At 55.7% G+C, this 26694-nt stretch overlaps 2 protein-coding genes across 8 annotated transcripts; one reads left to right on the top strand and one right to left on the bottom strand.

The window, feature by feature from the left end:
• Positions 1-200: 200 nt before the first annotated feature.
• On the bottom strand, positions 201-15251 carry FBXO24 (F-box protein 24). 4 transcript variants are annotated; one of them, XM_054496367.1, is made up of 10 exons: positions 14718-15251; positions 11291-11389; positions 11009-11192; positions 9434-9669; positions 8315-8549; positions 6821-6979; positions 6138-6259; positions 5609-5740; positions 1132-1302; positions 201-800 (listed from the first exon to the last, which is right to left on the bottom strand). In XM_054496367.1, exons 1-10 carry the CDS (start codon positions 14754-14756, stop codon positions 435-437), a joined length of 1743 nt encoding a protein of 580 aa, XP_054352342.1. In that variant the 5' UTR covers positions 14757-15251; the 3' UTR covers positions 201-434. The 4 variants fall into 4 exon arrangements, with proteins under 4 accessions (XP_054352342.1, XP_063524242.1, XP_063524243.1 ...); XM_063668172.1 differs by lacking the exon at positions 14718-15251 and adding an exon at positions 13024-13729; XM_063668173.1 differs by lacking the exon at positions 11291-11389 and having other exon boundaries at positions 14718-15166.
• Positions 15252-15257: 6 nt separating this feature from the next.
• Positions 15258-26676, top strand: LRCH4 (leucine rich repeats and calponin homology domain containing 4). Of its 4 annotated transcripts, XM_054496361.2 has the most exons (18): positions 15258-15500; positions 18946-19090; positions 19239-19365; positions 19525-19630; positions 22543-22679; positions 22818-22930; positions 23071-23170; positions 23417-23507; positions 23588-23664; positions 23770-23831; positions 23939-24055; positions 24174-24242; positions 24320-24423; positions 24546-24629; positions 24998-25083; positions 25313-25450; positions 25539-25616; positions 26033-26676. In XM_054496361.2, the coding sequence occupies exons 1-18, from the start codon at positions 15281-15283 to the stop codon at positions 26228-26230; spliced, it is 2052 nt and encodes a 683-aa protein (XP_054352336.1). In that variant the 5' UTR covers positions 15258-15280; the 3' UTR covers positions 26231-26676. The 4 variants fall into 4 exon arrangements, with proteins under 4 accessions (XP_054352336.1, XP_054352338.1, XP_054352337.1 ...); XM_054496363.2 differs by lacking the exon at positions 23939-24055 and having other exon boundaries at positions 15281-15500; XM_054496362.2 differs by lacking the exon at positions 24174-24242 and having other exon boundaries at positions 15281-15500.
• Positions 26677-26694: the final 18 nt, after the last annotated feature.

Below are 26694 nucleotides of genomic sequence, written 5' to 3'. Positions count from 1 at the left end.
CCAGGTGTGCTCTTGGGAGCAGGGAGTGGACAACAATGTGAAGGGTTTAGGCAGCATCAGCTCTGCTGCACCTGAGACCTGGAGCTGCTTGTGCTGCCTGCCCCTGCCTGGGTTCCTGCCCTCCTGCACCCACCAAGCCGGGCAGCAGACCCCCATCCCTGCCCCTGTCCCTCCCAGCCCCCAAGGCTTCCACACCAGGCCTCGCTGCAGCCTTTTATTCTATCCATCAAATCTCTTGTCCATGATAGTCAGGTTGGGGGCCCCTCCTGGGCAGCCCCCTGAACATTTTACAAAATAATTCCCTGCCTTACCCTGGTTAGCGGTCCCCACCCCCTAGCAACCCCTTCCCACACGCATGCGCACAATGGTCATTGCTCCTTAGTCCCTGGCCTGGGGCCGGACTCCCTCCAGGGACTAGGCTAGCATGAGGGGGATTAGGTCTCAGGGGCTGGGGGCCCTACACCACCCCCGCCTCCCTCAGCGCTCTGCAGCATGTCCAGGGCCTCCCAGAAGAAGTCCTTCTGTGCGGCCATCAGGGGCATCCACCCTACGATCTCCTTCATCTTCTCCATGCGGTCCTGCAACGTGTGGCAACTGTGGATCTGGCTGAGGTACTCCTCGCAGGCCTGGGCTGTCCCCCCGGGGTCCTGGGGCGCTCTGGCCCCCAGGCTGGGCTCGGGAGTCCCCACCACCCTGCTGGCCGGCAGGTCGCGATAGGGGGCGTGCTGCTCGATGTCGTGGCTGGACAGGATGTACAGGCACTCCCTGGTGGCACAGAGGGCGCAGGCACACAGAGGGACCTTGGAGGAGGAGAGAAAGGGGCATGGCTGAGTGGTGCTTTCCTTGCAGGGTTTCCCAGGGAGCCCGGGCCAATCTGCCTATTGCATTCTTCCCTCTCACACCAGCCCTGAGCCCGCTAAGTCCCAAGGGTGTGTGAGGTTGGGCAAGGCCAGCACAGTCTGCTAAGGGAGAGAGCAGAAAGCGTGGTGTGCGGCAGAGGAGGGAGGTGGGGTGGTGCTAGGGAAATGGGACCCCCTGGGTCCCTGCAGGAGCCCCAGCTACAGCCTGTGGGCTTCCTGGTTCATGGCTCTCATCCTCCCTGGGTGCCCACCCCCCTGACCCCGCTCTGACCTTGACTTGGAGCTTGACGAAAGAGGCACTTCCCTTGGGCCAGCCTGGGAGGCGGCCCCCAGCCCCACAGCCGCAGCCCAGCAGCTCCTTGCTGAACTCTGAGCTCTGGCTCAGCACCAGGGAGTGGTTGAGGCCGCACCACAGAGTGATGGGCCGCTGCAGGTAACGAACCTGGGGACACACGGCCAGGGGCCCTGAGCGGGGAGCACCAAGGGACTGGGGGGCTGGGGTGGGAAAAGGTTGACTGGAAGGCTTGGGGCAGAATGTGAACTGGGGAGGAAGAAATGGGAGCCAGCACTGTCCCACGCCCCAGGTCTGCCGTGCTGACCCCTGCAGCCCCCATACTCTAACTGGTCACATAGGGTCTTGCACTTCTGTTGGTACCTCATCTATGCCCCCAGAAAATCAGCTCCTTGCCTGAGCCCAGGGCCTGCTGTGGTGTACCCCTCATTCTCAGCCCACCCGTCTATGCCAGTCCAGCCTCTCATCCTGCCTGCCAGCCTCGGGGAGACTTGCTCCTTGTGCAATTCCAGGTTAGACCCCAACACCACCCTGAGGAAGGACTTTCCTTCCACTATCCCTCCCTTCCTGCTCTAGTATTATCTTTTCTTTCTTTCTTTCTTTTTTCTTTTTTGAGACAGAGTTGGAGGTTTGGAATGCAGCAGTGCGATCTCGGCTCACTGCAACCTCTGCCTTCCTGGGTTCAAGCAATTCTCCTACCTCAGCCTCCCAAGTAGCTAGGACTACAGATCCTTGCCACCACGCCCATCTAATTTTTGTATTTTTAGTAGAGAAGGGGTTTTGCCATATTGACCAGGCTGGTCTCGAACTCCTGACCTCAGGTGATCTGCCTGCCTCGGCCTCCCAAAGTGCTGAGATTACAGGCATTAACCACTGTGCCCGGCCTCCACTCTAGCATTTTTATTTTCTCTTTTCTTTTTTTAGAGATGGGGTCTCATTCTGTTGCCCAGGCTGAAATGCAGTGGTGCAATCATAGCTCACTGCAGCCTTGAACTCCTGGGCTCAAGCCATCCTTCTGCCTCAGCCTCCTGAGTAGTTGGGACTACAGGTGTGTGTCACCACACCCGGCATGTGCCTATAATTTTTAAATTTTAAATTTTTAAATTTTCTATAGAGACAGTGTCTCACTATGTTGCTCATGGTGATCTCGAACTCCTGGCCTCCCACCTCGCCTCTAGCATTTTTTTTTTTTTTTTTGTAGAGATGGAGTCTCGCTCTGTTGCCCAAGCTGAAGTGCAGTGGCGCGATTTCAGCTCATTGCAACCTCCGCCTCTCCGGTTCAAGGAATTCTCCTGCCTCAGCCTCCTGAGTAGCTGGGACTATAGGTGCACACCACCATGCCCGGCTAATTTCTTTTGTATTTTAGTAGAGACGGGGTTTCACCATGTTGCCCAGGCTGGTCTCGAACTCCTGGGCTCAGGCAATCCACCTGCCTTGGCCTCCCAAAGTGCTAGGATTACAGGTGTGAGCCACCATGCTCAGCCTGGCATTTTCAACTTATCACATAATTCTTTTCCAAAATGGCCACTCTGTTTTTGAAAAAAAAAAAGCTTCTACTTGCTTCCTGCCGCTTCCTGCCTCTGTCTCTTAAGCAGCAGAGTTGGTTACATGACCAATCTGAGGTTGACCACATTACTGTTCCTTCCCACAGCCAGTCTTTCCAGCACCTCCCTGGGATCTTGCTTTTCTCTCTACTACATTACTGACATGCTCTTTCTAGAGGCACTTGGCCTCTCAGTGGCTAAATCCCAGGGCCTCTTCTGCCCCCTCATTCTCCTGAGCCTGTTAGCGCTTTAATTCCGAAGACACTGATAAGTAATTTATGGTCATTCTAGAAAAATTATGAAACATTGGCAAGCAAAAAATTAATTTTAAAATAATTGGAAATCCCACCATCTACTATTAACATCTTGCTAGATATTCTTCACTGTTGGCTAAACAAACAAATACACATAAGTTGTATATTTTTTATTTTTTAGAGATAGGGTCTCAGTGTCACCCAGGCTGGAGTGCAGTGGTGATCACAGCTCACTGCAGCCTCCAACTACTGGCCTCAAGCAATCCTCCTGTCTCAGCCTCCTGAGTAGTTGGGATTACAGATGCCAGCCACCATGATGGGCAAGTTGTGTATTTTTAAACAAAAAATGGGATGGGGCCAGGTGTGGTGGCTCACACCTGTAATCCCAGCACTTTAGGAGTCTGAGGTGGGAGGATTGCTTAAAGCCATGAGTTCAGTATAAGCTTGGGCAACATAGCAAGACCCTGTCTCTAAAAAAAAAAAAAAAAAATTATCTGGGCGTAGTGGCGCATTCCTGTAGTCCTAGCTGCTTGGGAGGTTGAGGCGGGAGGATCTCTTGAGCCCTGGAGTTGGAAGCTGCAGCGAGCTACGATTGTGTCACTGCACTCCAGCTTGGGAAGCAGCGGAGACCATGTCTCAAAAAAGTAATAAAAAAAGTAAAAAGAGGCTGGGTGCGGTGGCTCACACCTGTAATCCCAGCACTTTGGGAGGCCAAGGTGTGCAGATCACCTGAGGTCAGGAGTTTGAGACCAGCCTGGCCAACATGGTAAAACTCCGTCTCTACTAAAAATACAAAAATTAGCCAGGCATGGTGGTGGGCACTGTAATCCCATCTACTTAGCAGGCTGAGGCAGGAGAATCACTTGAACCTGGGAGGCAGAGGTTGCAGTGAGCCGAGATCGCGCTGTTGCACTCCAGCCTGGGAGACAGAGCAAGACTCTATCTTGAAAATAAAAATAAAAATAAATGGTACTATGTAAACCATTTCATAAAAGTCTTTTTCACCTAAAAATATGGCATGACTATCTTTTCCATGTCAGTAGTAAATGTATCTTACATTGTCACACCATCAATTAACCCTGCCACCACCCCCATTTGGAACTTCCTTCTCACGTGCCTTCTGGGACAGTATTAGAGGGGTGCACAGCCTGTCTTAGAGGCACCTCGTCTTCATCCCCTGCCTACCACGGGGCCTACTTCTCAGAGCTGCTTTTCAGTCTCTACTTCTGTCCGTTCAACCACGTTCCCAGGTAGAATCTAATTGCCAGCTAGATGTTTCCAATTGAGTGTGGTTTTTGTTTTGTTTTGTTTTGAGACAGAGTCTCTCTCCGTTGCCCAGGCTGGAATGCTGTGGCACGATCTCGGCTCACTGCAACCTCTGCCTCAGCAGTTCTCGTGCCTCAGACTCCCGAGTAGCTGAAACTACAAGCGCCCACCACCACACCTGGCTAATTTTTTATTTTTTCTAGAGACAGGGTTTCACCATGTTGTCCAGGCTGATCTCATGCTCCTGGGCTCAAGTGATCCGCCCACCTTTGTCTCCCAAAGTGCTGGGATTACAGGTGTGAGATATCATCTTTCTTCCAGAGCCACCTCTGTCTTATATCCCTCTCTTCTACATCTAATCAGTTTTGAGGCCCTATTCATTTTCTTCCCAAATAGCTCCTGTATCCATTCCTTCCCATTCTCGCTGCAGCACCAGGCTCTTGTCTCAAGTGCTGTCATCACTCAACAGCCTCCTGGCGGGCTCCCCGCCTTGGCCTCCTCTGCACAAGGCTCCTGACATGTTCTCAGTCACCTCTTGGGGGTTGCCTTCTCCTATTCCAGAACGTGCAGTGACTCTTCCCCAAATCTACACCTCTCTAGGCTTGTGCTCACCTGTACCACCTCATACCTCAGTGATTCCCAAGATGCCTTCTGTGCTTTAGTGAGACCCGTCTTGTCACTGTCCCAGGTATGTGCAAGTTTTGTGCCTATCCCCCTCCTCATCACACAGAATGCCTTCTCTATCCCTACCTAAGTCTTATGTAACCCACGATGCCCTGCTCACATCTTTTTTTTTTTTTTTTTTTTTTTTCTTTTTTGAGATGGAGTCTCACTCTGTTGCCCAGGCTGGAGTAGGGTGGCACGATCTCAGCTCACTGCAACCTCAGCCTCCCAGGTTCAAGAGAATCTCCTGCCTCAACCTCCTGAGTAGCTGGGATTGCAGGCATGTGCCACCACAGCCAGCTAATTTCTTATATTTTTGGTAGAGACGGGGTTTCACCATGTTGCCCAGGCTGGTCTAGAACTTCTGACCTCAAGTGATCCGCCCACTTTGGCCTCCCAAAGTGTTGGGATTACAGGCATGAGCCTCTGCACCTGGCCCCTGCTCACCTCTTCCCTCTTCTAGAAGTTACTCTAGCCTGCCCAGGTCACCCACTCTACCCCTTCACTAAATTCCTATTACATTTACAGTGTGCACTGCATAGAATGGACCTCATAGTGCCAACCCTGGGTAAGACATGGGGCAGTGCCACTGGCATTACATACTGATTGGCTTAACTTCCCAAAGGAGCAGAAACTGGATTCTATGGAATCTGGAGAAGAGGACAGATCTGGGGGTTAGGGAATTGGAGGAAAGGGGTTGGGATGAGAGTTGCTGGGAAACAGTCTCACCTGTGTGGGTTCCCCTCGGTCCATTTTGTCCCCTGTTCCTAGCTGCCCGTATCTGTTATTTCCTTGCATGAAGATTCGGCCAAATTCATCCACCAGGCCAAGGTGGTTGTAGCCAAGAGCACAGAGTAGGATCTAGTGTGCAAGATAGAAAGGGGATAGGCATTCCATTCCCTCCAGAGGAACTCTGAGTTCCAGAGTCTTCCAGCCACTAACCTGCCATCCCCAGCTGATCTCCTTCTATATATATATATATATATATATATATATATATATATATATATATATATATATATATATTTTAGAGATGGGGTCTCACTATGTTGCCCAGGCTGGTCTAGAGCTCCTGGGCTCAAGCGATCCTCCCTCCTCAGCCTCTCTCCGCACACAGCCCCCAGCTGATCTCTTGGCATACCTCTCCCTGGGGATCCCCTGCCCCTCTGGATCAATCATCTGATTCCTATAATACTTCAGAACTTTCAATCCCTACAGCCCCACCCCTCTGGTTTGCCCCGTCCCTCCAGGAGCCTACCTTGGCAGGCATTGAGAGAGCAAGCGGCATCTGCTGGTCCAGGGGGTCAAAGGCTTGAAGGGTCCCAAAGAGATCGCGATACACCCCTGGGGTATGCACCTCAAAATACACTCCCCCCTGGTCTGGGGGGTCAGGAGCCCTCAGCTCAGCAGCTTTGGGCACCCGTTTCCTAGGGATAAGGCCCCACCTGGGATGAAAGCTACAAGATCCAAGGAGTCTCATACCCACTAGGAATGCATCAACTATGATGCCTGGGAACTGAAAACACATCTTTTGAGACTGAGTCTCCCCTTGGTCGCCCAGGCTGGAGTGAAGTGGCACAATCTCAGGTCACTGCAACCTCTACCTCCTGGTTCAAGTGATTCTCCTGTCTCAGCCTCTGGTGTAGCTGGGATTACAGGCGCCTGCCATCACACCCAGCTAATTTTTGTATTTTAGTAGAGATGGGGTTTCTCCATGTTGGCCAGGCTGGTCTTGAACTCCTGACCTCAGGTGATTCACCTGCCTCGGCTTCCCAAAGTGATGGGATTACAGGCATGAGTCACCATGCCGGCCATAAACACATCTTTTCACTAGGATGCCCTCAGGGGTTCACCATGCAGCTGGAGTAAGGGTGAAGGGTGTCAGTGTTTGGAGGGTCTAACCAAGGCTGTGGGCTTGAGCTGGGGGGAGGTGGTCCATACCCGTGACATAGAGGGTGCTGCTCTGGTTGGAAGTCATGCAGGCCACGCGCAGGTGAGGCAGGTAGTGGGACACCTTCCTCAGCGCCAGCTGAACCGTGTAGGAGCGTGGCTGGTCAAGCTGGGTCTCATTCACTACCAAAGAGTAGATCTTTCCTTCCTCTGGGAGTAGGGGAAGCAGACAATTAGTTGGGGAGGGGATTCTCCAATATCCACATAAACATCCCAAGAGACTCCCTAAGCCATATGGGTGACACACTTACTGCCCTAGAGTGGGGCTGAGAAAGAAATAAGGGAAGAGTGACCCCAAGTCCCCCAGACTCCAGTTCCCACCATAAATCAGGGAAGTACTTCAGCATGAGAGATGAGCAGAGAGAAAAATCTAGCAGATTTGTTAGAATCCGATTTGAGTGAGAGGTCTGGGGATTGAGGGCCCTGCCTGGCATTCAGAAGTTTAGAGGTGGTCAAGTGTGGTGGCTCACACCTGTAATCTCAGCACTTTGGGAGGCCAAGGCAGGAGGATCACTTGAGGCAGGGAGTTTGAGACCAGCCTGGGCAACATAGCAAGACCCCATCTCTACCCTGCTCCAAAAAAGAAAAAAATATTTTAAGAAAAAGCCTAAAGGGTGATGTGGTTAAGTATAAAGGACATTGGGAGCAGTTTGGAGTATAGGGAGGTGCTTGGCATGGAAGCTGGGGAGATCTGATTTTTTTTTTTTTTTTTTTTGGAGATGGAGTCTCGCTCTGTTGCCCAGGCTGGAGTGCAGTGGCATAATCTCGGCTCACTGAAACCTCCACCTCCTGGGTTCAAGAGATTCTCCTGCCTCAGGCTCCCAAGTAGCTGAGACTACAGGTCCACGCCACCACACCCGGCTAATTTTTTTTTTTGAGACAGAGTCTCACTCTGTCACCAGGCTGGAGTGCAGTGGCGTGATCTCAGCTTACTGCAACCTCCACCTCCTGGGTTCAAGGGATTCTCCTGCCTCAGCCTCCTGAGTAGCTGAGACTACAGGCACGCGCCACCAGGCTTGGCTAATTTTTGTATTTTTTTTTAGTAGAGTCAGGCAGGGTTTCACCATGTTGGTCTCGATCTCTTGACCTCGTGATCTACCCGCCTCGGCCTCCCAAAAACTGGGATTACAGGTGTGAGCCGCTACACCCGACCTAATTTTTGTATTTTTTAGTAGAGATGGGGTCTTGCCATGTTGGCCAGGCTGGTCTCGAACTCCAGATCTCAGGTGATCTGCTCACCTTGGCCTCCCAAACTGCTGGGGTTACAGGTGTAAGCCACCATACCTGGACAGGGCCTTTTATTCATATAAAATATTAAGCAGAATCCTAGACTAGGAGACAGAGAAGGGCAGAGCTGTTAAGATGGAGACTAGGATAAGGTGGCATATGGAACCCAGTCTGAGGGGCCTCCCTCCCCCTCCTCTGCAGCAGGGTCTGAGGAATCTGCAGGAAACAGTTTGCAAAAGCCACCGCTTTGGGCCACACCTGTGAGGAGCAGTAGAGCCCGCTGGGTCTCCTGACCAACCAGCACGATCTGCTTGAAGGCCATGGAATGGTGGAATGTCATCTTGAAGACTCGCTGCCCACTAGACTGCAGATAGACCTCAACACAGTCACAGGCCCGGCTGCTGGTGGTACCCACCACTTCCTGCTGCTCCCGAGTGGCCAAGACGTAGAGGTATTTACGGTAAACTGTGTCACACCTTGGGTCCGAGGCAAACTGGGGGAAAAGATGAGGGCGTCTGGGATCTAGGGTTTCAAAATGGGATGGGGCTGGGGCAGCTGGATCCCGGGGTGGGAAGTGAAATGCTTGGGTCCAGAGTTGGGAAATGAGCCCTTGATTTCAAGTTCCTATATGGGAGGGCAGAAGTCATAGGAAAGACACCTCAAGACTGATAGGGGCCTGGGTCCTCAAAAGAGAGGTGGTGATATGGTTAGGCTCTGTGCCCCCACCCAAATCTCATCTCGAATTGTAATCCCCAGTGGGAGGTGATTGGCTCACAGGGGCAGTTTCCCCCATGCTGTTTTCATGATAGTGGGTTCTCACGAGGTCTGATGGATTTATAAGGCAGTTTTCCCTGCTCTTGCTTGCACGCTCTCGCCTGCTGCCATGTAAGACGTGCCTCTTTCCCTTCTGCCATGATTGTAAGTTTCCTGAGGCCTTCCCAGCCATGTGGAACTGTGAGTCAATTAAACCTCTTTGCCTTATAAATTACCCGGTCTCAGGTATGTCTTTTTTTTTTTTCGAGACGGAGTCTTGCTCTTGTTGCCCAGGCTGGAGCGCAAGAGTGCAATCTCGGCTCACTGCAGCCTCTGCCTCCCAAGTTCAAGCGATTCTCCTGCCTCAGCCTCCCAAGTAGCTGGGATTATAGGCACCCACCACCACACCCAGCTAATTTTTGTATTTTTAGTAGAGACGGGTTTCGCCATGTTGGCCAGGCTGGTCTCAAACTCCTGGTCTCAGGTGATCCGCCTGCCTCAGCCTCCCAAAGTGCTAGGATTACAGTTGTAAGCCACTGCACCCGGCCTCTGGTACTTCTTTATAGCAGTGTGAAAATGGACTAATACAGGTGGGCTCTCAGCTGCCAGGGTTCTGCTACTCACATCCTTGGCTCCACGACACAACACAACATAGCGACAGGCCCGCTTCCACTGCATCTGGCCAAGGGTGGAGACCAGGGCATTTTTGAGGAAGAAGAGGGTCCCCACGTAGTCAAGAATGAAGACATGATCCTTGGTGGGCAAGAAGCGGCGGTAGCCGTGGGCTAGCAAGGGGGCCACGCTCTTGCTGAGACATCGACGGCGGCCTCCAAATGCCTGGAAATACAGGCCCTTCGTGTCTGGAGGAAGGAAGGAGATGGAAGATTCAAGGGATGGGATGACACAAGGGAGATGAGTTGGAGCTTGGGTAGATTTCTCAGATACGCTGGTTTGTAGTTCCTCCCCATCCCCAGGACAGGGGAACAAACAGGCCCCTTTTGAAGGAGATGTGGAAAAGAAGCTTAGATTATACTTGACATGTGAACTTTAGTCTCCACCCCACCTCAGCCCAGAGTCAAACATTTGCTTCTTAGTGAGCAGTTCTTTGGTGCAACCTTGCATCAGTGATGTCGAAGAAAACTCTAAGAATAAAGACACAGAGGCCGGGTACGGCATCCTTCCCCCTCACCCTGAGCCCCTCCTCCCATCCTCACAATCCAGTGAATTTTTGCACGCCTGTAATCCTAGCACTTTGGGAGCCCAGGAGTTTGAGACCAGCCTGGGCAACGTGGCAAAACCCCATCTCTACTAAAAATACAAAAATTATCCAGGTATGGTGGCGGGAGCCTGTAATCCCAGCTACTCAGGAGGCTGAGGCATGAGAATACTTGAACCCGGGAGGTGGAGGTTGCATTGAGCCAAGATTGCACCACTGTGCTCCAGCCTGGGTGACAGAGCAAGACCCTGTCTCAAAAAAAAAAAAAAAAAAAAAAAAAAACCTCAAAAAAAAAAAAGAAAGAAAAGAAAGGAAAAAAAGAAAGAAAAGAGAAGAGACAGAAACAGGAGTGAAAAGGAATGATCAATGAAGGCCGGTCATCCTCCCTCACCCCTAGCTTTGGATCTGTTTTCTGGATCCCCCTTCTCTTTTAATCTCCCAGTGAGTGTAAGAAGTACACTCTGGGGGATCCCTGGAGGGGAAGAGGGTTTATGGCGTGGTTCTCAGGCTAGGGGTGATTTTGTCCTTCAAGGACATCGGTTGTCACAATTAAGGGGGATGCTGCTGGCCATCTGGTGGGTGGAGGCCAGGGTTGCTGCTTAAACATCCCACCATGCAGAGGACAGCTCCCCACAACAAGGAATTATTTTGCCCAAAATATCAACAGTGAGTTCAGAAGCCTTGGGTTAGAGGAGGGAAAACTCCAGGTTTGGGGAGTGAGGGATGCCCCTAGGGAAAAAGCGGCAAGTGTCTGTGTACAGAGGGAGACTTGGCAGGGAGGCTGCTAATGGGGGCTGTGGGTGGATTCCGAAGACTTGGAGGAAGTACTCAAGGGAGACTGTTTGAACTAGACCCATTTCTTCTGGAGAAACGGGCCCTGGAAGCACTGTTAGGAGTGTGGGGGTCATCAGGGGACTTTAGAGAGCAGGAAGGCTAAGGTGGGACAGAGGCAAGGAGAACGGGAGGTTCTGGGGAAGGTGTACAGTTCAGAATGGCAGCTCTCTTCCAGGGCCGGACTCCAGAACCCTGATCTCGGAGGCGTGGACTGAGTCTGCGACAGATGCGTCTCCACACGCCTTCCCCATCGCACACTTCGTGGAAGTAGCGGCAGGTCTGGCCAAGGGCAACAAGGTCTCTGACTGGGAGGAATGAGATGATATGCTCCACCTGGGAGGGAGGAGGGAAGAAGCGGGGAGTCATTGGTGGCCCCTGGGTGGTCTGGCCCCCAATCCTATTATTCTTAACCCCCCTCCCCAAGGACTCACCAGCTCTGGGGGGAACAACTGGATGGAAATCGGATTCCCTTTCCCCCTCTTCTCTTCAACCCCAAGCTCCGAGCCACAAGAAGGGCAGCTTCTCTTCACCTACCCAAGAAGGGGTGCATAGGGTCCCATGAGGGTCCCACATCCTTTTTTCCCTTCTCTCCGCCTATCTTGGGGCTCATCTGACTCCAGCTGGGTGCAGTTATGTCCTCCCCTCTCTCTCCAGACCCATCCCTAACTTCTCCAAATAACTCCCCCCGATCTCCTGCAGCCAATCCCCCTCACCCGGAGCCCCTCCTCCCGTCCACACAGCCTGGTGAATTTTTGCAGCTTCCGTCTCTGGCTTCTCCTGACCATCCTGATTGCCCCCTCCTTGCTCCTGCCCTCCTGTCTCCTAGGCCCTTGGCCCCCTGTTCCTGCTGGCTTTCCCACACCATCTCCCCCGCCTAGGCTTGGGGGACCTCTGGGGCCCCTCTGCCTCTTAGGCCCCTCCCCCATGGAGTCTGGGGCTAACAAACCTCTCTGTGACCTCACTGTTTGGCCACTGTGACCTGTTCCCTTTAATCTTGCCCAGAACCCATCTCTTAGACAGCTCCTGGGTTCTAGCTCAGTTCTAGCCATCACATGGCTCAGGGGATATGCATTTTACTGGAGAAATAAAGTGTGAATTACTGGTAGGTGACATCTTTATTTCAGGGAGCAGGAGGAGGTTTTCCTACTTAAGGCCCTTTTAGCACTAACTCTGTAGAGAAACACTAGTGAATTCCTCACATTTCAGCAGGCCAAGGCCTCTAGGGATTGTAGCTCAAGAGTATAGACTCAAAAAACTATAAACTCAGTTTCACAGATCAGATGGAGAGGTGACTGTGCTAATAATCATTTAGCTCACAAATGATTCAGCAAACTCTTTAGACTTGTGAAAAAACACATCCAAAAGGAGACTGCAGCCTGGTGCCGGTGGCTAACGCCTGAAATCCCAGCACTTTTGGGTGGCCATGGTGCGAGGATGGCTTGAGGCCACGGGTTCAAGACCAGCCTGGTCAACATAGAGAGACCCTGTGTCTATATTAAAAAAAAAAAAACTTAAAAATTACCCAGGTGTGGTGATGCACCCCTGTAGTCCCAGCTACACAGGAGGCTGAGGCAGGAGGATTGCTTGAGCCCAGTTTGAGGCAGCAGTGAGCTATGATCGTGCCACTGCACTCCAGCCCGGGCGAGAATGATACCCAGTTTCAAAAAAAACAAACAAAAAAGAAGACTGCTTTTGCTTTCCTGAGGGACAGTAACATCATTGCATGTATAAAGGACAACCTATTAAGGTAGGAGAAAGGGATGGATTTCCTCTGAAAGCTTAGGATTTCTCCCGGGGTCTCTGATATTAGCTTTGTCTTATGTGGGGTGACATTTATCAGGAGAAACAGCAGGGGTCAGGGTTGTGTCTGTACCGATCAGGGCAGATCTACACCAAGAAATCCAAAGAGTGGCTGGCTCTTGCAGGGGCTCAGAGGAGTCCCATCCTGCCAGACCACCAGCCCTCACCACACAGTGTCACAGATCTGTTCATTGACTGCACCAGACTGACCACCCAAATTCCCTTATGTGTGGTGCCTAGCCATAGCTAGGCTGGGATGCCTGAGATGGAATTTTAATACTTCAACAACTACTCAGGAATATCAACCTCTAAGATGTGAACTTAGGAGAAAGCAACTTCAGTGACTTGTTTCTGGGCAACCTACCACATAGTGAGGGGACTGCATTAGGGACTCATGCCACTAGAAAGGAAGATCTCCAAGTAGACAGAAAGGTATTTTCCATTCCTCTTGCATTTGGGTCCCCTTTATTCACTCCATTTCACCCCAGGAGGCAAACGAGAGGTTGTGAACAGAAAAAGTCCACTGTGGGCCAGGCTTGGTGGCGCACGCTTATAATCCCAGCACTTTGGGAGGCCGAAGTGGGAGCATTGCTTGAGCCCAGGAGTTTGAGATCAGCCTGGGCAACATAGTAGGACCCTGTCTCTACAAAAACCAATTAGCTGGCATGGTGGTGCGTGCTTGTAGTCACAGTTACTCGGGAGGCTGAGGTGGGAGGTGGAGGCTGCAGTGAGCCATGATCAAGCCACTGCAACAGAGCGACTCTGTCTCAAAAGAAAGAAAAAGTCCACTGTGGGCCGGGTGCGGTGGCTCACGCCTGTGATCCCAGTACTTTGGGAGGCAGAGGCAGGATCGCTTGAGGTCAAGAGTTTGAGACCAGCCTGGGCAGCATAGCAAAACCCCATCTCTACAAAAATTGAAAATAAATTAGCCATGTGCAGTGGTGCCGCCCGTGGTCCCAGCTACTTGGGAGGCTGAGGCAGGAGGATCACTTGGGCCAGGCATTCAAGGCTGCAGTGAGCCATGACTGCACCACTGCACTCCAGCCTGGGCGACAGAATCAGACCTTCTTAAAAAAAAAAAAAAAAAAAAAAAAAAAAAAAAAGGCCGGGCGCCGTGGCTCACGCCTGTAATGCCAGCACTTTGGGAGGCCAAGGCGGACAGATTGCCTGAGATCCTGAGTTTGCGACCAGCCTGGGCAACACGGTGAAACCCCGTCTCTACTAAAATACAAAAAATTAAAATTAGCCGGGTGTGGTGGCAGGTGCCTGTAGTCCCAGCTACTCGGGAGGCTGAGGCAGGAGAATTGCTTGAACCCGGACAGTGGAGGTTGCTGTGAGCCGAGATCGCGCCACTGCACTCCAGCCTGGGCGACTGAGCGAGACTCTATCTCAAAAAATAAAAATAAATAAATAAATAAATAAATAAAGAGGAAGGGAAGGGAGAGGGAGGGAAGGAGGAAGACAGGAAGGGAGTGAAAACATCCATTGTGAAAACTGAGGGAGCGGGAAAGGGCTGTGCGTGGAGGATCCAGAGACCTGGTTTCTAGAGCAAGCCAGCCATCAGGAACTTGCTGTTCGCTCTTGATAACGCATCAACTTCCCTCTGCCTCAGTTTCTGCATTCGTAGCACCAAGGGCGTGTTCTAGGAGGTGAGATCCTTTCTAAGCCTCTAAAACCCCCTTGTCTGGTCCCCTCTCCATTCCTGTCCAGGGGAGCTCCTAGGGTGAGACGGCAGACCGTGCAACGCTGCACCTACACCCTCCCTCCTCGAGCTGGGCATCTCCAGGCTCTGAGAAGCCCCCCGCCCGCCCCCAGCCCGGGGGTCCCGAGACCCCTGCCAGAGGCTTCACCGTCGGAGGTCCCCCCGCTGTCCCTTCAGCTGCGACAACCGCCAGTGCACTGGCCTCAAGCAGTCGCCCGACTCCCCTCAAACCCTGGACGCCGGCTAGCCCCGTAACACGTCCAGCTCGCACTCGCCACTGCAGCGGCGCACTGTGTTCCCGGCCGGCCAGGAGCTCCGCGTTCATTCTTAACCTCAGTCTTAAAGTTCTAGCTCACCCGCCTCCTCCTTAGCAAAGGGACCGCCTTCTCGCCCATGCTATTGGTAGATAGAGCCGTCCCTCAGAGAAGAGGCCGGTCCAGATTCCCTTCGGAGGCTCTAATTGGCCTTCTTGACAGTCACTCGCCTGTATCTGGCTTACGATTGGTCTTTGGGGGACGAGGACTAGGCACCCCCTGCTTGCGGTCCCTCGGCCCGTTTTCCTGCTAGTTGAGTGCCGGTGTCCCCTCCTCTTGGTTGGACCTGATTGGCTCCACCTTCCGATCTGAGCATTGTGATTGGGTGCGGCTGCGCTGGGCGGGACGGCCTGGAGCGCCGGCCGTTGGCGAGCGCTCTATCCTTGTTCCCCTCCCTTCTCTCGTCAGACTCCGGCGCCGGAGCTCCACCCCACTGACGGGTTCTGATTGGCCGCTTCTGACGCGTCTCGGGGCCACGATTGGTCCGTCAGGTCCCGGCCACCGCTCCCTCCCCCTTGAGGCAACTACGGCGGCTCCAAGGAGGGGGTTGGGGAAGGAGGGACGGCCGGTCCCGTCAGTCAGGCAGCGGGAGCCGCCGGGAGCGGATGGCGGCGGCCGTAGCGGCTCCACTCGCCGCTGGGGGTGAGGAAGCGGCAGCCACGACCTCCGTGCCCGGATCTCCAGGTCTGCCGGGGAGACGCAGTGCAGAACGGGCCCTAGAGGAGGCCGTGGCCACCGGGACCCTGAACCTGTCTAACCGGCGCTTGAAGCACTTCCCCCGGGGCGCGGCCCGTAGCTACGACCTGTCAGACATCACTCAGGCTGGTGAGTGCAGCCAGGCCCCGGGCCCGACCAGGACCCTCATTTGCATAGCCCCACCCCGGGCCCCGCCCAGCCCGGGAGTCGGGCCCGCCCCTTCACCTGGCGGCCAGGGTTGCTGCCCCTCCTGATTGCCGTAAACCTGCAGCCACCCCCTCCCATCTTTGAGAACCCCCTAGACAATGAACGTGCTTCTCGTTTGCACAGAACGCCCGGCGCCTCCGAGTGTTGGGAGAGATTCCTCCTTTCTCTTTATTTGCATAGCTGCGCACCTGTAGGATGGTCCCGCCCCTCACCTGGTTGGCTTATTTACATGATCTCTTAACCTCAGCTCCAATCGGTCTATGAAGCAGTCCCCACGAGCTCCTCTAATAACTGCTTTCTCTCCTTCTTTAGCTACACCTCTTAACCCCCGTCCCACCGAGATCCGAACAGCCCCAGGCACCCCCTTCCCAGTGACTGGCCCCTAAGCCCGAGGTTTCTGCTTTCTGTGCCGCAACCCCGCCCCCTAAGGTCCTGGCCCTCTCCACTGTCCACGCAGCCCTCCAGCCTATGGGAAAGAAGCAAATCTCTACCTCCCCTCACTCTTTTCTCCCTGAGCTCTTCCGCCTATTATCCCCAACCCGCTTATCTGAGATTCCTCCTCCTCCTTCCTAAGCCTGTGAGGTCACTGTGGAGCCTGTGACCTCATAGGGATCTTAGAATTCCCATTTCAGTTTCTGCTTTCCCCCAGGGGAGGGACTTGAGGCCGTTGCTGGAGGGAAGGAAATCTTATCTCCTAGCTGGGAGTGCTGGCCAGCTAGAGACTGTCCTTCCACGCCTCCACCCGCAGGATCTGTCCAACCATGCACCCTCCACCCTGGTGTCTGTGGATGGTAGGGGGTGGGGGACTTAACTGTGACAGGTGAGTCAGGCCTCAGCTACTCAGGAGGCAGCCTATGACCTTGGCCCGGCAGCTGGGGGTGGGGATCAGGATCAGGGAGGAGGACTGCATTCCCGAAGCCTCACCCCAGCCCAGGCCTCTTCCTTCTCTCATCTGCACGGTGGGGGACCGGAGCTGGAGGAAAGTGCTTACTTCTCCCTAAGCAGGTGCCTGCTCACCTGGGAACACTCAGGCCGGCACTGGCACACACCCTCTCCTCTCTTCTGGGGAGAACCAGTCAAAACCTCCCCACTGATCTCGCCTGCTCTGCAACACGTGAGATGGGGAATGAGTGAGCTCCAGGAGCCATTCCTGCCCCTTACAGCCCGGTTCCCTCCCACCCCCACCTAACCCCACACTCCAGATTGACCTCAGCAGCTGTGTGACACTCACTGTCTGTTCCTTTCCCCTCCCCCTTGGTTGTTTTTTTGACAAAGACCAAATGTTATTCTTTACTTCCTTAGGCTGTCCCTGTGTGGACTCTTGGGGAAAACTACCCGGAGCTCCCCGGCCCCTCCCATCTCCCGCCCCCTGCCCCCTCCTCCCCCAGCATTCCGGCTCAGGGTGCAGCCGCGCTCCTGTGAGCTTGGGGGGGCAGAAATCCCAGCTTCCCGAGAACCCTCGTCTGCCCCACTCTCTACGCAGGAATCCTCAGTCCTTCCAGGGCCCAGGTTCTAGGCCAAGTGGGGTCCCTCTTGTCCAGAATTCTCTCCTCTGTCCCCTCTCCCTAAGCAGGGACAGAAAGGGGAAGTGACAAAAACATACAGTTGCCCATACCCTGCCCTCCATCTCTCCTCGCCCTCCAAGCAGACGAAAAGCATCAGTCTTGCTGCCCGGACTGCCTTGAGCCTTCCCCTCCCATCTCCCATCTCTTTCTGAGTGTCTTCTCTGCGTGTCCCCTAAGTCTTGGGTCCCTGATCTCCCTTGGACTAGGCTCCCTGGGGTGATAGTAGGAAGAATCCTGAGGTGGCGGGGAGGGGCCATCTTGCAAAGGAGAAGTGCAGCTCATTCTCTCCCAGACCACATCCTGTGCCCCCTGTGCCCTACCTCCTGCCTGAGCTCCCTTCTGCTCCTAGCTTTTGTCCCCGCCACTGCCTACCCCATCAGAACTCTGAGAACTCGGTCTCCACCCGCTTCGTCCACATGCACACACACAAACACATTTGCCAATGCAGAGAAAGCGGGCAGGTGGAGGCGAGGCTGGGAGGGGCAGATGCCATCCCCCCACCCTCTCCAGAATGGTCATCTCCCAGGCCAGGGCTTCTGTGTGTGCACCAGGGCTGGGCAGAGAGGAAGAGAGAGGGGTCCCGGAGCATCAGGCTGTCATCCACCCTGGTAAACACGGGGCCTACCAGAGCCAGAACCTGACAGATTGTTTCTGCTTCATTTCCTGTCACAAGACTCATTTCCTTGGGGGATATACCCGGCTTCTCCTCTCCTCTGCTTGCTTTTGCTGGCCTGCCCTTCCCTGAGAAGGGCTCTTGGAGAAGCTCACCAGGTCTGTGGCCTGGGACTCCCCCTCGCGGGCCCTGGGCCCCTCCCAGGACAGGCAGGGCTGAGGAAACGGAAAGGCAGGCTTCTCCAGGTCTAAGCCATCAGTGGCTCCGTGCTACAGGGAATCCCGAGGCTGCCAGACTCCGCATAGCAAGGCGGTGCTCCAGATAAGAGAGCGATTGTAGACCCCAGCCCCCTCCCACACTCTCCACCCTTGCCATGCCTGAGATGCTCACACAGTTGCTGATCTCTTGAAGTCTGTGTCAGTAAGAGAGGAAGCAGAGTGGGGCTGCTAGGGCTAGCAGAGGGTAGGAAGGATGCCTGCCCTGGGCCAGAGAAGCCCAGATGGGAGGGACCTGGGAACTCCAGCTCCCATCTCCAACCAGGTCTTCTTGCCCTTCCCTCCCAGCCCTTGGGAATCGGTAACTTTATGGTTCTTTGGACCTGGCTTGCTGGTCCCTGGGGCTAGCGAAAAACTCGTCCGGCGTCGGGGACTTTATCTCTAGAACCAAAAGAGAGTGACCTGTGGTTTTTCCCGTGTGGAAAACACACTGGAGTAGGGAAGAAGGGCCCTGAGGAGGGATGGGCTCTCCCTGTGGTTTGCCCCAGGGGTTTCCCACCTTCCTTCCGGGAGCCCCCCAGCCCCTTGCCTTACTGTTTTCTCATGAGCACCGACCCCTCCTCTCACCTTCTGTCCTCCACCTCACCTGGCATCTCTGAACAGGAACCACAGGAGTTGGAGACTCCAGCTGCTCTCCAGGATAGCCCTCCATTGACATTCCCCAACCCCCAAGTCTGAGGCTTCTCCAGCCCAGTGACGCTAAGGCCTTTGCCTTCCCTGTGCCATTCTGGTCGCGCCTGGAATGTGCTCCCGTTGGCGGAAGGCTTTGGTATCTCTCCTGAGAGGCCACATTGATGGCCTTTAATCTTTAAGTCTGGAGGTGAGGGAGCGGGCAGCCGGCTCTGGGGGGACTGAAGGTCCTGTCAGGGGCTGGGCCTTTCCGCAACTCTCCCCTGACACCTCCTCTTCCCTAGACCTGTCCCGGAACCGGTTTCCTGAGGTGCCCGAGGCGGCGTGCCAGCTGGTGTCCCTGGAGGGCCTGAGCCTCTACCACAATTGCCTGAGATGCCTGAACCCAGCCTTGGGGAATCTCACAGCCCTCACCTACCTCAACCTCAGGTAGGGAGGCCCAGCCAGGGCCACGTGGGAGCGTGTCCTTCTCAGTCTCAAGTACTACTGAGTGACCCACCCGGTGACCCCGAGAGGATGGCAGTGCTGGGATGCCATGCCTGGGGAGCCAGCCCGCTGCCTTTTCTCCCTTCCACAGCCGAAACCAGCTGTCGTTGCTGCCACCCTACATCTGCCAGCTGCCCCTGAGGGTCCTCATCGTCAGCAACAACAAGCTGGGAGCCCTGCCCCCTGACATCGGCACCCTGGGAAGCCTGCGACAGCTTGTGAGGATGGGGACGGAGCCAGGAAAGGGACCCTTGAGCCAGGCAGCAGGGACCTTCTAGGGGGAGGTTGGGGAGGGCCTGGAGCAAAGACAGAGACGGGAGGGTGGGTTCTGCTGGGCCTGGTCTCATGGCCCCTTCCCACTGCCTTCCTGATATCAGGACGTGAGCAGCAACGAGCTCCACTCCCTGCCCGCGGAACTGTGTGGCCTCTCTTCCCTGCGGGACCTCAATGTCCGGAGGAACCAGCTCAGTACGCTGCCCGAAGGTGAGAAGAATGAAGAACTGGAGAGAAGGTGTTTGTGTGTGCGTCCCAGTTGGCTCAGGCTGCGGTAACGAAAACACTGCAGACTGGGTAGCTTATACATGGCAGGCATTCATTTTTCACAGTTCTGAAAGCTGAAGTTCAGGATCTGAGTGCTTCCATGGTCAGCTTCTGGCAGGGTGCTTTTCCTGGCTGCAGACTGCCGGCTCCTCGTGGTACTCTCCGATGGCGGAGAGCAGAGACAGCCCTCTGGGGCCTCTTTGATAAAGGAGCACAAATCTCACTGATGAGGGCTCCACCGTCATGATCTCAGTTCCTTCCCTAAGGCCTCGCTTCCTAATCCCATCACTTTGGGGGTCAGGATTTCAGCAGAGGACTTTTTGGGGGACACATTTCGGTCCATAACAGTGTATGTGCTTTGAAGAAGTTACAGGCCAGGAATCTTCAGAGGAGAATTACACCTTCATTGCCCAGGCTTTTGCAGTATATAAAACAAACTGTAAACGATCTGATTTGATCTTTACCTAGCAACCCTCTGATGCTGGCAGGGTGCAGATGAGCAGCTCTGTTAGAAACGTGGACATAGGCACAGAAGGGGAGCTGGTGGGTGCATCAGCTCCAGGTAGACTGGCAAGGTCGGAAGGGGCCTTCAAGGTCATCCAGCAGCCCTGCTCACCCCAGCAGGGGCTCTCAAACACCTGAGTCAGGATGCTCTGCCACTCTTCCCGGAGATGCCAGGGCCGGTGCCAGGGCCCAAGTGGCTCATTTAGTGTGCTTGTTGTGATGCACTGATAGCCTCTGCCCCAAAGCAGGCATGCCTTTTGTTCAGCAGGCAGCAGCGTATGTTTGTGTCTGTGTGTGTTATGTCTTGTGTGTGTGTGTCTGTGTGCATGTATGTGTGTCTGTATGTGTGTGTGTGTTTGTGTATGTGTTGTGTCTGTGTACGTATCTGTGTGTTTATGTGCATGTGTATGTGTGTCTGTGTTTGTGTCTGTGTTTGTGTGTGTGTTGTGTTTATGTCTGTGTTATTTATGTCGTGTGTGTTTGTGTCTGTGTGTGCACGTGTATGTGTGTTTGTGTCTGTGTGTGTGTGTCTTTGTGTTGTGTGTATGTCTGTGTTGTGTGTATGTGTTGTGTGTGTTTAGGTCTGTGTTGTGTGTGTTTAGGTCTGTGTTGTGTGTGTTGTGTGTGTATGTGTTGTGTGTGTTTATGTGTGTGTTGTGTGTGTTTGTGTCTGTGTGTCTGTGTGTTGTTTGTGTGTGTGTGGTTTTCATGTGTGTGTGTGTGTGTGTGTGTGTGTGTATGATTCCTGTGTTGGGATCAGGTAGATGCGGGTGATGTGACTAAGATCTGGGGCCATCTCTTAGGGATTTAATGGCTTCTTGAGGAGAGACAGTCATAGGGAAGTTCCATCGGGGGGTTCCCTGGGTGGGGGCTAGAGGGAGGTGGCACTGGACTCTGCGTGGGGGGCCTGGGGAAGACTTTACCGGAGGTGCAGGCGTAGTGGGAGCCGAACATTGAAGGAGAATTCCTCACCCTTCTGCATCCAGGCAGAGGACCCAGCATGTGCAAAGCATGGGCTTATGAAGAGGAGCCAGGCGTGGCAGGAAGGCCTGTGCCATGCTTGAGGGTGAACTTGGTTTTGAAGAACAAGGAGGGAGTGAGGTGGTCATCCACTTTCCCTGTCTGCCCACTCCCTGACCCTTTCCGCACCTGCCCTCTTCCTTCCCAGTCAAAAGGAGTAGGAAGGGCTCTCTCTGGGCCATGAAAAGAAATCCAAGCAAGATGCCCCGGGACAGAGGCAAGAGCAATGAGTTCCACCCAATCTGGGATGTCTGGAAAGATCCACCGAGGTGGTGACGCTTGAGCTGAACCTTGAAAGATGCGTGGACGGGGAAAACGGAGTTCTCCCAGCTGAGCAAACAGCACCTGGGAAGGCTCAGAAGCTGAGGGCCCGGAGGGGTAGGCAGTGAGGTGGCAAACGTGCATGGAGCCAGGTCATGGAAGCCTTCCTCATGCTGGGTTAGGGAGCTGTGGTTTTTATTCTGTGCTTATGGCCACCTTGAATCCAGACTTTGCCTTTTTTTATTGTTGTTGCTTTTTTTGAGATGGAGTCTCGCTCTGTCGCCCAGGCTGGAGTGCAGTGGCGCGATCTCGGCTCACTGCAAGCTCCGCCTCCCAGGTTCATGCCATTCTCCTGCCTCAGCCTCCCAAGTAGCTGGGACCACAGGCGTCTGCCACCACACCCGGCTAATTTTTTGTATTTTTAGTAAAGACAGGGTTTCACCATGTTAGCCAGGGTGGTCTCGATCTCTTGATCTTGTGATCCACCAGCCTCGGCCTCCCAAATTGCTGGGATTACAGGCGTGAGCCATCGCGCCGGGCCCAGACTGTGCCTTTTTAAGATGAGCAAAAGGCACCTTTCCCTGTGGGCAGGCAGCACTTCATGCAGGGTGCAGTGCTGGGCCCGTGCTGGGGAGAGGGGACTCCCGGGCGGCCACAACCCGCTCAACATCGGCAGCCCTGGGTGCATGTCACAGGAGGTGTTTGAACAGGGTTTGTGTCTTGTGCTGATCATTTGAAAATGGAGGGTGGGTTCGAGTGTGGAGTGGGCAGGCGAGGAGTGAGGAGGGACAGACAGGGCTGGGTGGGACCTGACGTCCGGATGGGCCTTCCCAGGGAGGCTGAGCCGACGTCCGGATGGGCCCTCTCAGGGAGGCTCACTTAGACCGTGGACCAGAATCGCGTGGAGAGAGGAACAGGGAGGTTGTTCCCGGGGAATGACTTGAGCCACCCAGGGGAGAGGCTGTGCTGGGCCCAGGGTGACTGGCCAGCTGGAGCCGAGGGTGAGGGAGTGAGCGTGAGGCCACAGCCCTGAGCATGCTCCTGACTTTTCCCTTGCCCACCTGCTCCAGAGCTGGGGGACCTCCCTCTGGTCCGCCTGGATTTCTCCTGTAACCGCGTCTCCCGAATCCCAGTCTCCTTCTGCCGCCTGAGGCACCTGCAGGTCATTCTGCTGGACAGCAACCCTCTGCAGAGTCCACCTGCCCAGGTGAGGCAGGTGCCTGGGGGGCCACGGGGACAGGGGTATGGCTAGGCAGGAGTGGGGTTGGTCCCCTTGGGTAGCTGAGCAGGATCCAGGGAGCTGCCCTCCCTGCCAACTCCCTGGCGTGTGCTGCCCCGCACACAGGTCTGCCTGAAGGGGAAACTTCACATCTTCAAGTACTTGTCCACAGAGGCCGGGCAGCGTGGGTCGGCCCTGGGGGACCTGGCCCCTTCTCGGCCCCCGAGTTTCAGTCCCTGGTAAGTCCTAGGTGGGGAGGAAGGAAGCCCTGGGATACTGAATGCCCCTTCCCGGCCCCAGGTACCCCCTGCTTTCTGGCAGGAGGATGGGGGGCTGTTGTCCAGCATCAGGCTGACCAGATCCGCTTGGCTGGCCCCAGCCCTGCAGAGGATCTATTTCCGGGACATCGGTACGATGGCGGGCTGGACTCAGGCTTCCACAGTGTTGATAGTGGCAGCAAGAGGTGGTCTGGAAATGAGGTAAGGGCGTCCTGTCCATGGGAGATTGAGGGTGTCAGCCCTGGGAGAGCACCTCTGAGCTGGGGACCTCCAAATTGCAGGGTGCCAGGCAGAGGCTGGAGCTGTCCTCTTCCTTCCCTCTGCCCAGCATCCCAGGGAAGGGCTGGCTCAGCAGAGACCCTGAGCTTAGTCCCACGCAGGACCCCCCAGGTCCCGAGCCCCCACGTGCAGAGAGGCCATCTCCTATTTCTGCCTCTGCCTTTACAGTCAACAGATGAATTTTCGGAGCTCTCATTCCGGATCTCAGAGCTGGCCCGGGAGCCCCGGGGGCCCAGAGAACGCAAGGAGGACGGCTCAGGTGAGTAGCAGGGCTGGCCGGGAGTTGGGCTGGACCAGGGCCTGGTCCCCGCTCACTTGCTGACATGCTGGCCTCCCCAGCGGACGGAGACCCTGAGCAGATTGACTTCATCGACAGCCACGTCCCCGGGGAGGATGAAGAGCGAGGCACTGTGGAGGTGAGAGCCTAGCTGTGCCTCTCCCAAGGGAGGGGAGCTGGAGGAGGGGACAGGGCAGGCGTGGGCACAGGCCTGCCCTCAGCTGCTCTGCTGTTCTCTCCTTAGGAGCAGCGACCACCCGAATTAAGCCCTGGGGCAGGGGACAGGGAGAGGGCACCAAGCAGCAGGTACCTCAAGCCCCCAAACTGATGCCACTGCCCGATCCTCCCACCCCCCAACCACCTCCTTCCCTGACCCCGGGGTCTGCCCTTCTTGCCCTGTCTTGGTCCCTCAGGCGGGAGGAGCCGGCAGGGGAGGAGCGGCGGCGCCCGGACACCTTGCAACTGTGGCAGGAGCGGGAACGGCGGCAGCAGCAGCAGAGCGGGGCGTGGGGGGCCCCGAGGAAGGATAGGTGGGACCCAGGGCCGCCCGGGGCTGTTGCTGGACACTGAGCCCTGGAAATGGGGCCACCGAGCCCCGCTGAGCCGTTCTGCCTCGGGACTAGCTGACCCCACCTCTCCTTGTTCCAGCCTCTTGAAGCCAGGGCTCAGGGCTGTTGTGGGAGGGGCCGCCGCTGTGTCCACTCAAGCCATGCACAAGTAGGTCTCCTGCCAGCATCCCGTCCCCACTCCTCTTCCTATAACCATCCTTCTAATTCCCTTCTGTCTCTCCTCAGCGGCCCGCCTAAGTCCAGTGCCTCCCAAGCAGGGGCTGCAGCGGGGCAGGGAGCCCCCGCCCCTGCCCCCGCCTCCCAGGAGCCCCTTCCCATAGCTGGACCAGGTGGGACAGGAATTTTGGGAGGAGGATGGGGCCTGTGTTGGTGAGGGCTGGTTGGGAGAGAGGGACAGAGGGGATGCCTGTCTCACCTGCCCCTGTCGCTGTGTCCCTGGTTCCGGCCCCAGCGATAGCACCTGCTCCACGGCCGCTTGGCTCCATTCAGAGACCAAACAGCTTCCTCTTCCGTTCCTCCTCTCAGAGTGGCTCAGGTGGGTGTCCCACCCTCCCCAGTGCTGACCCAGTGCTTGCCAGCACCAACTGCTACATCACCCTTCTGCCCTGGGAGGGAGCCCTCTGGGTCTGTTGTACCTTTGTGTTGAAAATCCCACAAGCAAGCCGGGTGTGGTGGCTCACACCTGTAATCGCAGCACTTTAGGAGGCCCAGGTGGGAGGATCGCTTGAGCCCAGGAATTCAAGACCAGCCTGGGCAACATAGCAAGACCCCATCTCCATGAAATAAAAAAAGAAAATCCCACAAGCAGAGAGGCAGGAGGTGTGGGTGCCAGGCCACTGGGACCCAGCTACAGAGTCAGTGGTGAGCAGTGGAGGCAGCCCTATGCCCCCCTTATTCTCCTAGGCCCTTCCTCACCAGACTCTGTCCTGAGACCTCGGCGGTCCCCCCAGGTTCCAGATGAGAAGGACTTAATGACTCAGCTGCGCCAGGTGAGCAGAGGCGGGAGCTGCGTGGGCAAGGGCCTGGGCTGGGCACCTCCTTGTGTTGCTGTCCTTGGGACCAGCCTCCCTCCACATCCCCTGTGCCCACTCTGGCACCTCCCCTGAGGACAGGAAGGGACAGGTACAAGTTCCCTGCTAGCCCTGAGCCCCCCACTCTCCCTGCCTCCCAGACGCCTCTCCTTCCCTGACCCCTGCTCTATGTGATCTCTACGGCCAGGTCCTGGAGTCCCGGCTGCAGCGGCCCCTGCCTGAGGACCTGGCCGAGGCTCTGGCCAGTGGGGTCATCCTGTGCCAGCTGGCCAACCAGCTACGGCCGCGCTCCGTGCCCTTCATCCATGTGCCCTCCCCTGCTGTGGTCAGTTGGGGCCGGGGAAGAGGTGGGGGATGGGCCGGGGCAGCTGCGGCCTCTCCCTTACCACGTTTTCTTCTTTCACCCACCCCAGCCAAAACTCAGTGCCCTCAAGGCTCGGAAGAATGTGGAGAGTTTTCTAGAAGCCTGTCGAAAAATGGGGGTGCCTGAGGTATGGGGGCTGCTTTCTAAAGAGTGGTGGCATGTCGGGCTCAGCCGAGCATGTGGCATGGATGGTGGGCTTCCATTCGCAGCGGGTGTCTGCTCTCAGATGAAGGCACAGGCTGCCCCTGCCCTGCCCGGCATGCCCCCTGCCCTGCATGTCACCTGTCCTGCACATGCCCTGCCCTGCAGGCCCCATCTTGTCCTGCGTGTCACCTGTTCTGCACGCCCCCTGCCCTGCATGTCACCTGTCCTGCACATGCCCTGCCCTGCACTTCTCCTGCACTGCACTCCCCCTGCCTGGCACGTCAGCATGTGGGCGTGGTTCTGGCCCCAGCACGTGAGGGCAGGGGTGGGAGGGACTGTCCTGCTGCTGCTGCTGACGTCTGTCCCTTGTCCTTGTCCACCTGCTCTCCTCTCCCCCAGGCTGACCTGTGCTCGCCCTCGGATCTCCTCCAGGGCACTGCCCGGGGGCTGCGGACCGCGCTGGAGGCCGTGAAGCGGGTGGGGGGCAAGGCCCTACCGCCCCTCTGGCCCCCCTCTGGTCTGGGCGGCTTCGTCGTCTTCTACGTGGTCCTCATGCTGCTGCTCTATGTCACCTACACTCGGCTCCTGGGTTCCTAGGCCCCAAAATTGGCCGTCCCTCACCCCTTTCCCTCTCCCTCTATTTATAAGGCCCCTGCTCCACCCGACCCCACCTGCGGTGCCTTCAGCCCTGACCAAAGACACTAGTGCACCCCCTTCACAGACACTGACCTCAGAGGCCCCACTCTGGTGCCCCCAGACCCTGGGCCCCCAGCCTCTGGCCTCCCTCCAGTAGCCCCACGAGTCCCCACCTCTCAGTGCTGATGGTGCCTTCATGTCCCCGCCGGCCCTGCCCCTGCTCTCTGTGCCCCATGAGGGGTGGCAGGAGCTGGAGTCTCCCCCTTCCTCCTGTGTCCTCCCCTTCCCCCCCAACAGCTGCTATGGGGGGGCTAAATGATCTCTATTTTGTAGAAAGGATCTATATTTGTAGGGGTGCGGGGCCCAGGCTGGGTCCCTATCTCTGTGTATAAACTGTACAGACCGTGGCCACCCTGCCTGTGTGT

The sequence above is a fragment of the Pongo pygmaeus genome, chromosome 6 (genome assembly GCF_028885625.2).
Source record: "Pongo pygmaeus isolate AG05252 chromosome 6, NHGRI_mPonPyg2-v2.0_pri, whole genome shotgun sequence".
NCBI classification, from domain to species: domain Eukaryota; kingdom Metazoa; phylum Chordata; class Mammalia; order Primates; family Hominidae; genus Pongo; species Pongo pygmaeus.
The sequence above is the reverse complement of the archived record's forward strand: the minus strand, read 5'-3'. Positions and strand labels throughout refer to the sequence as shown.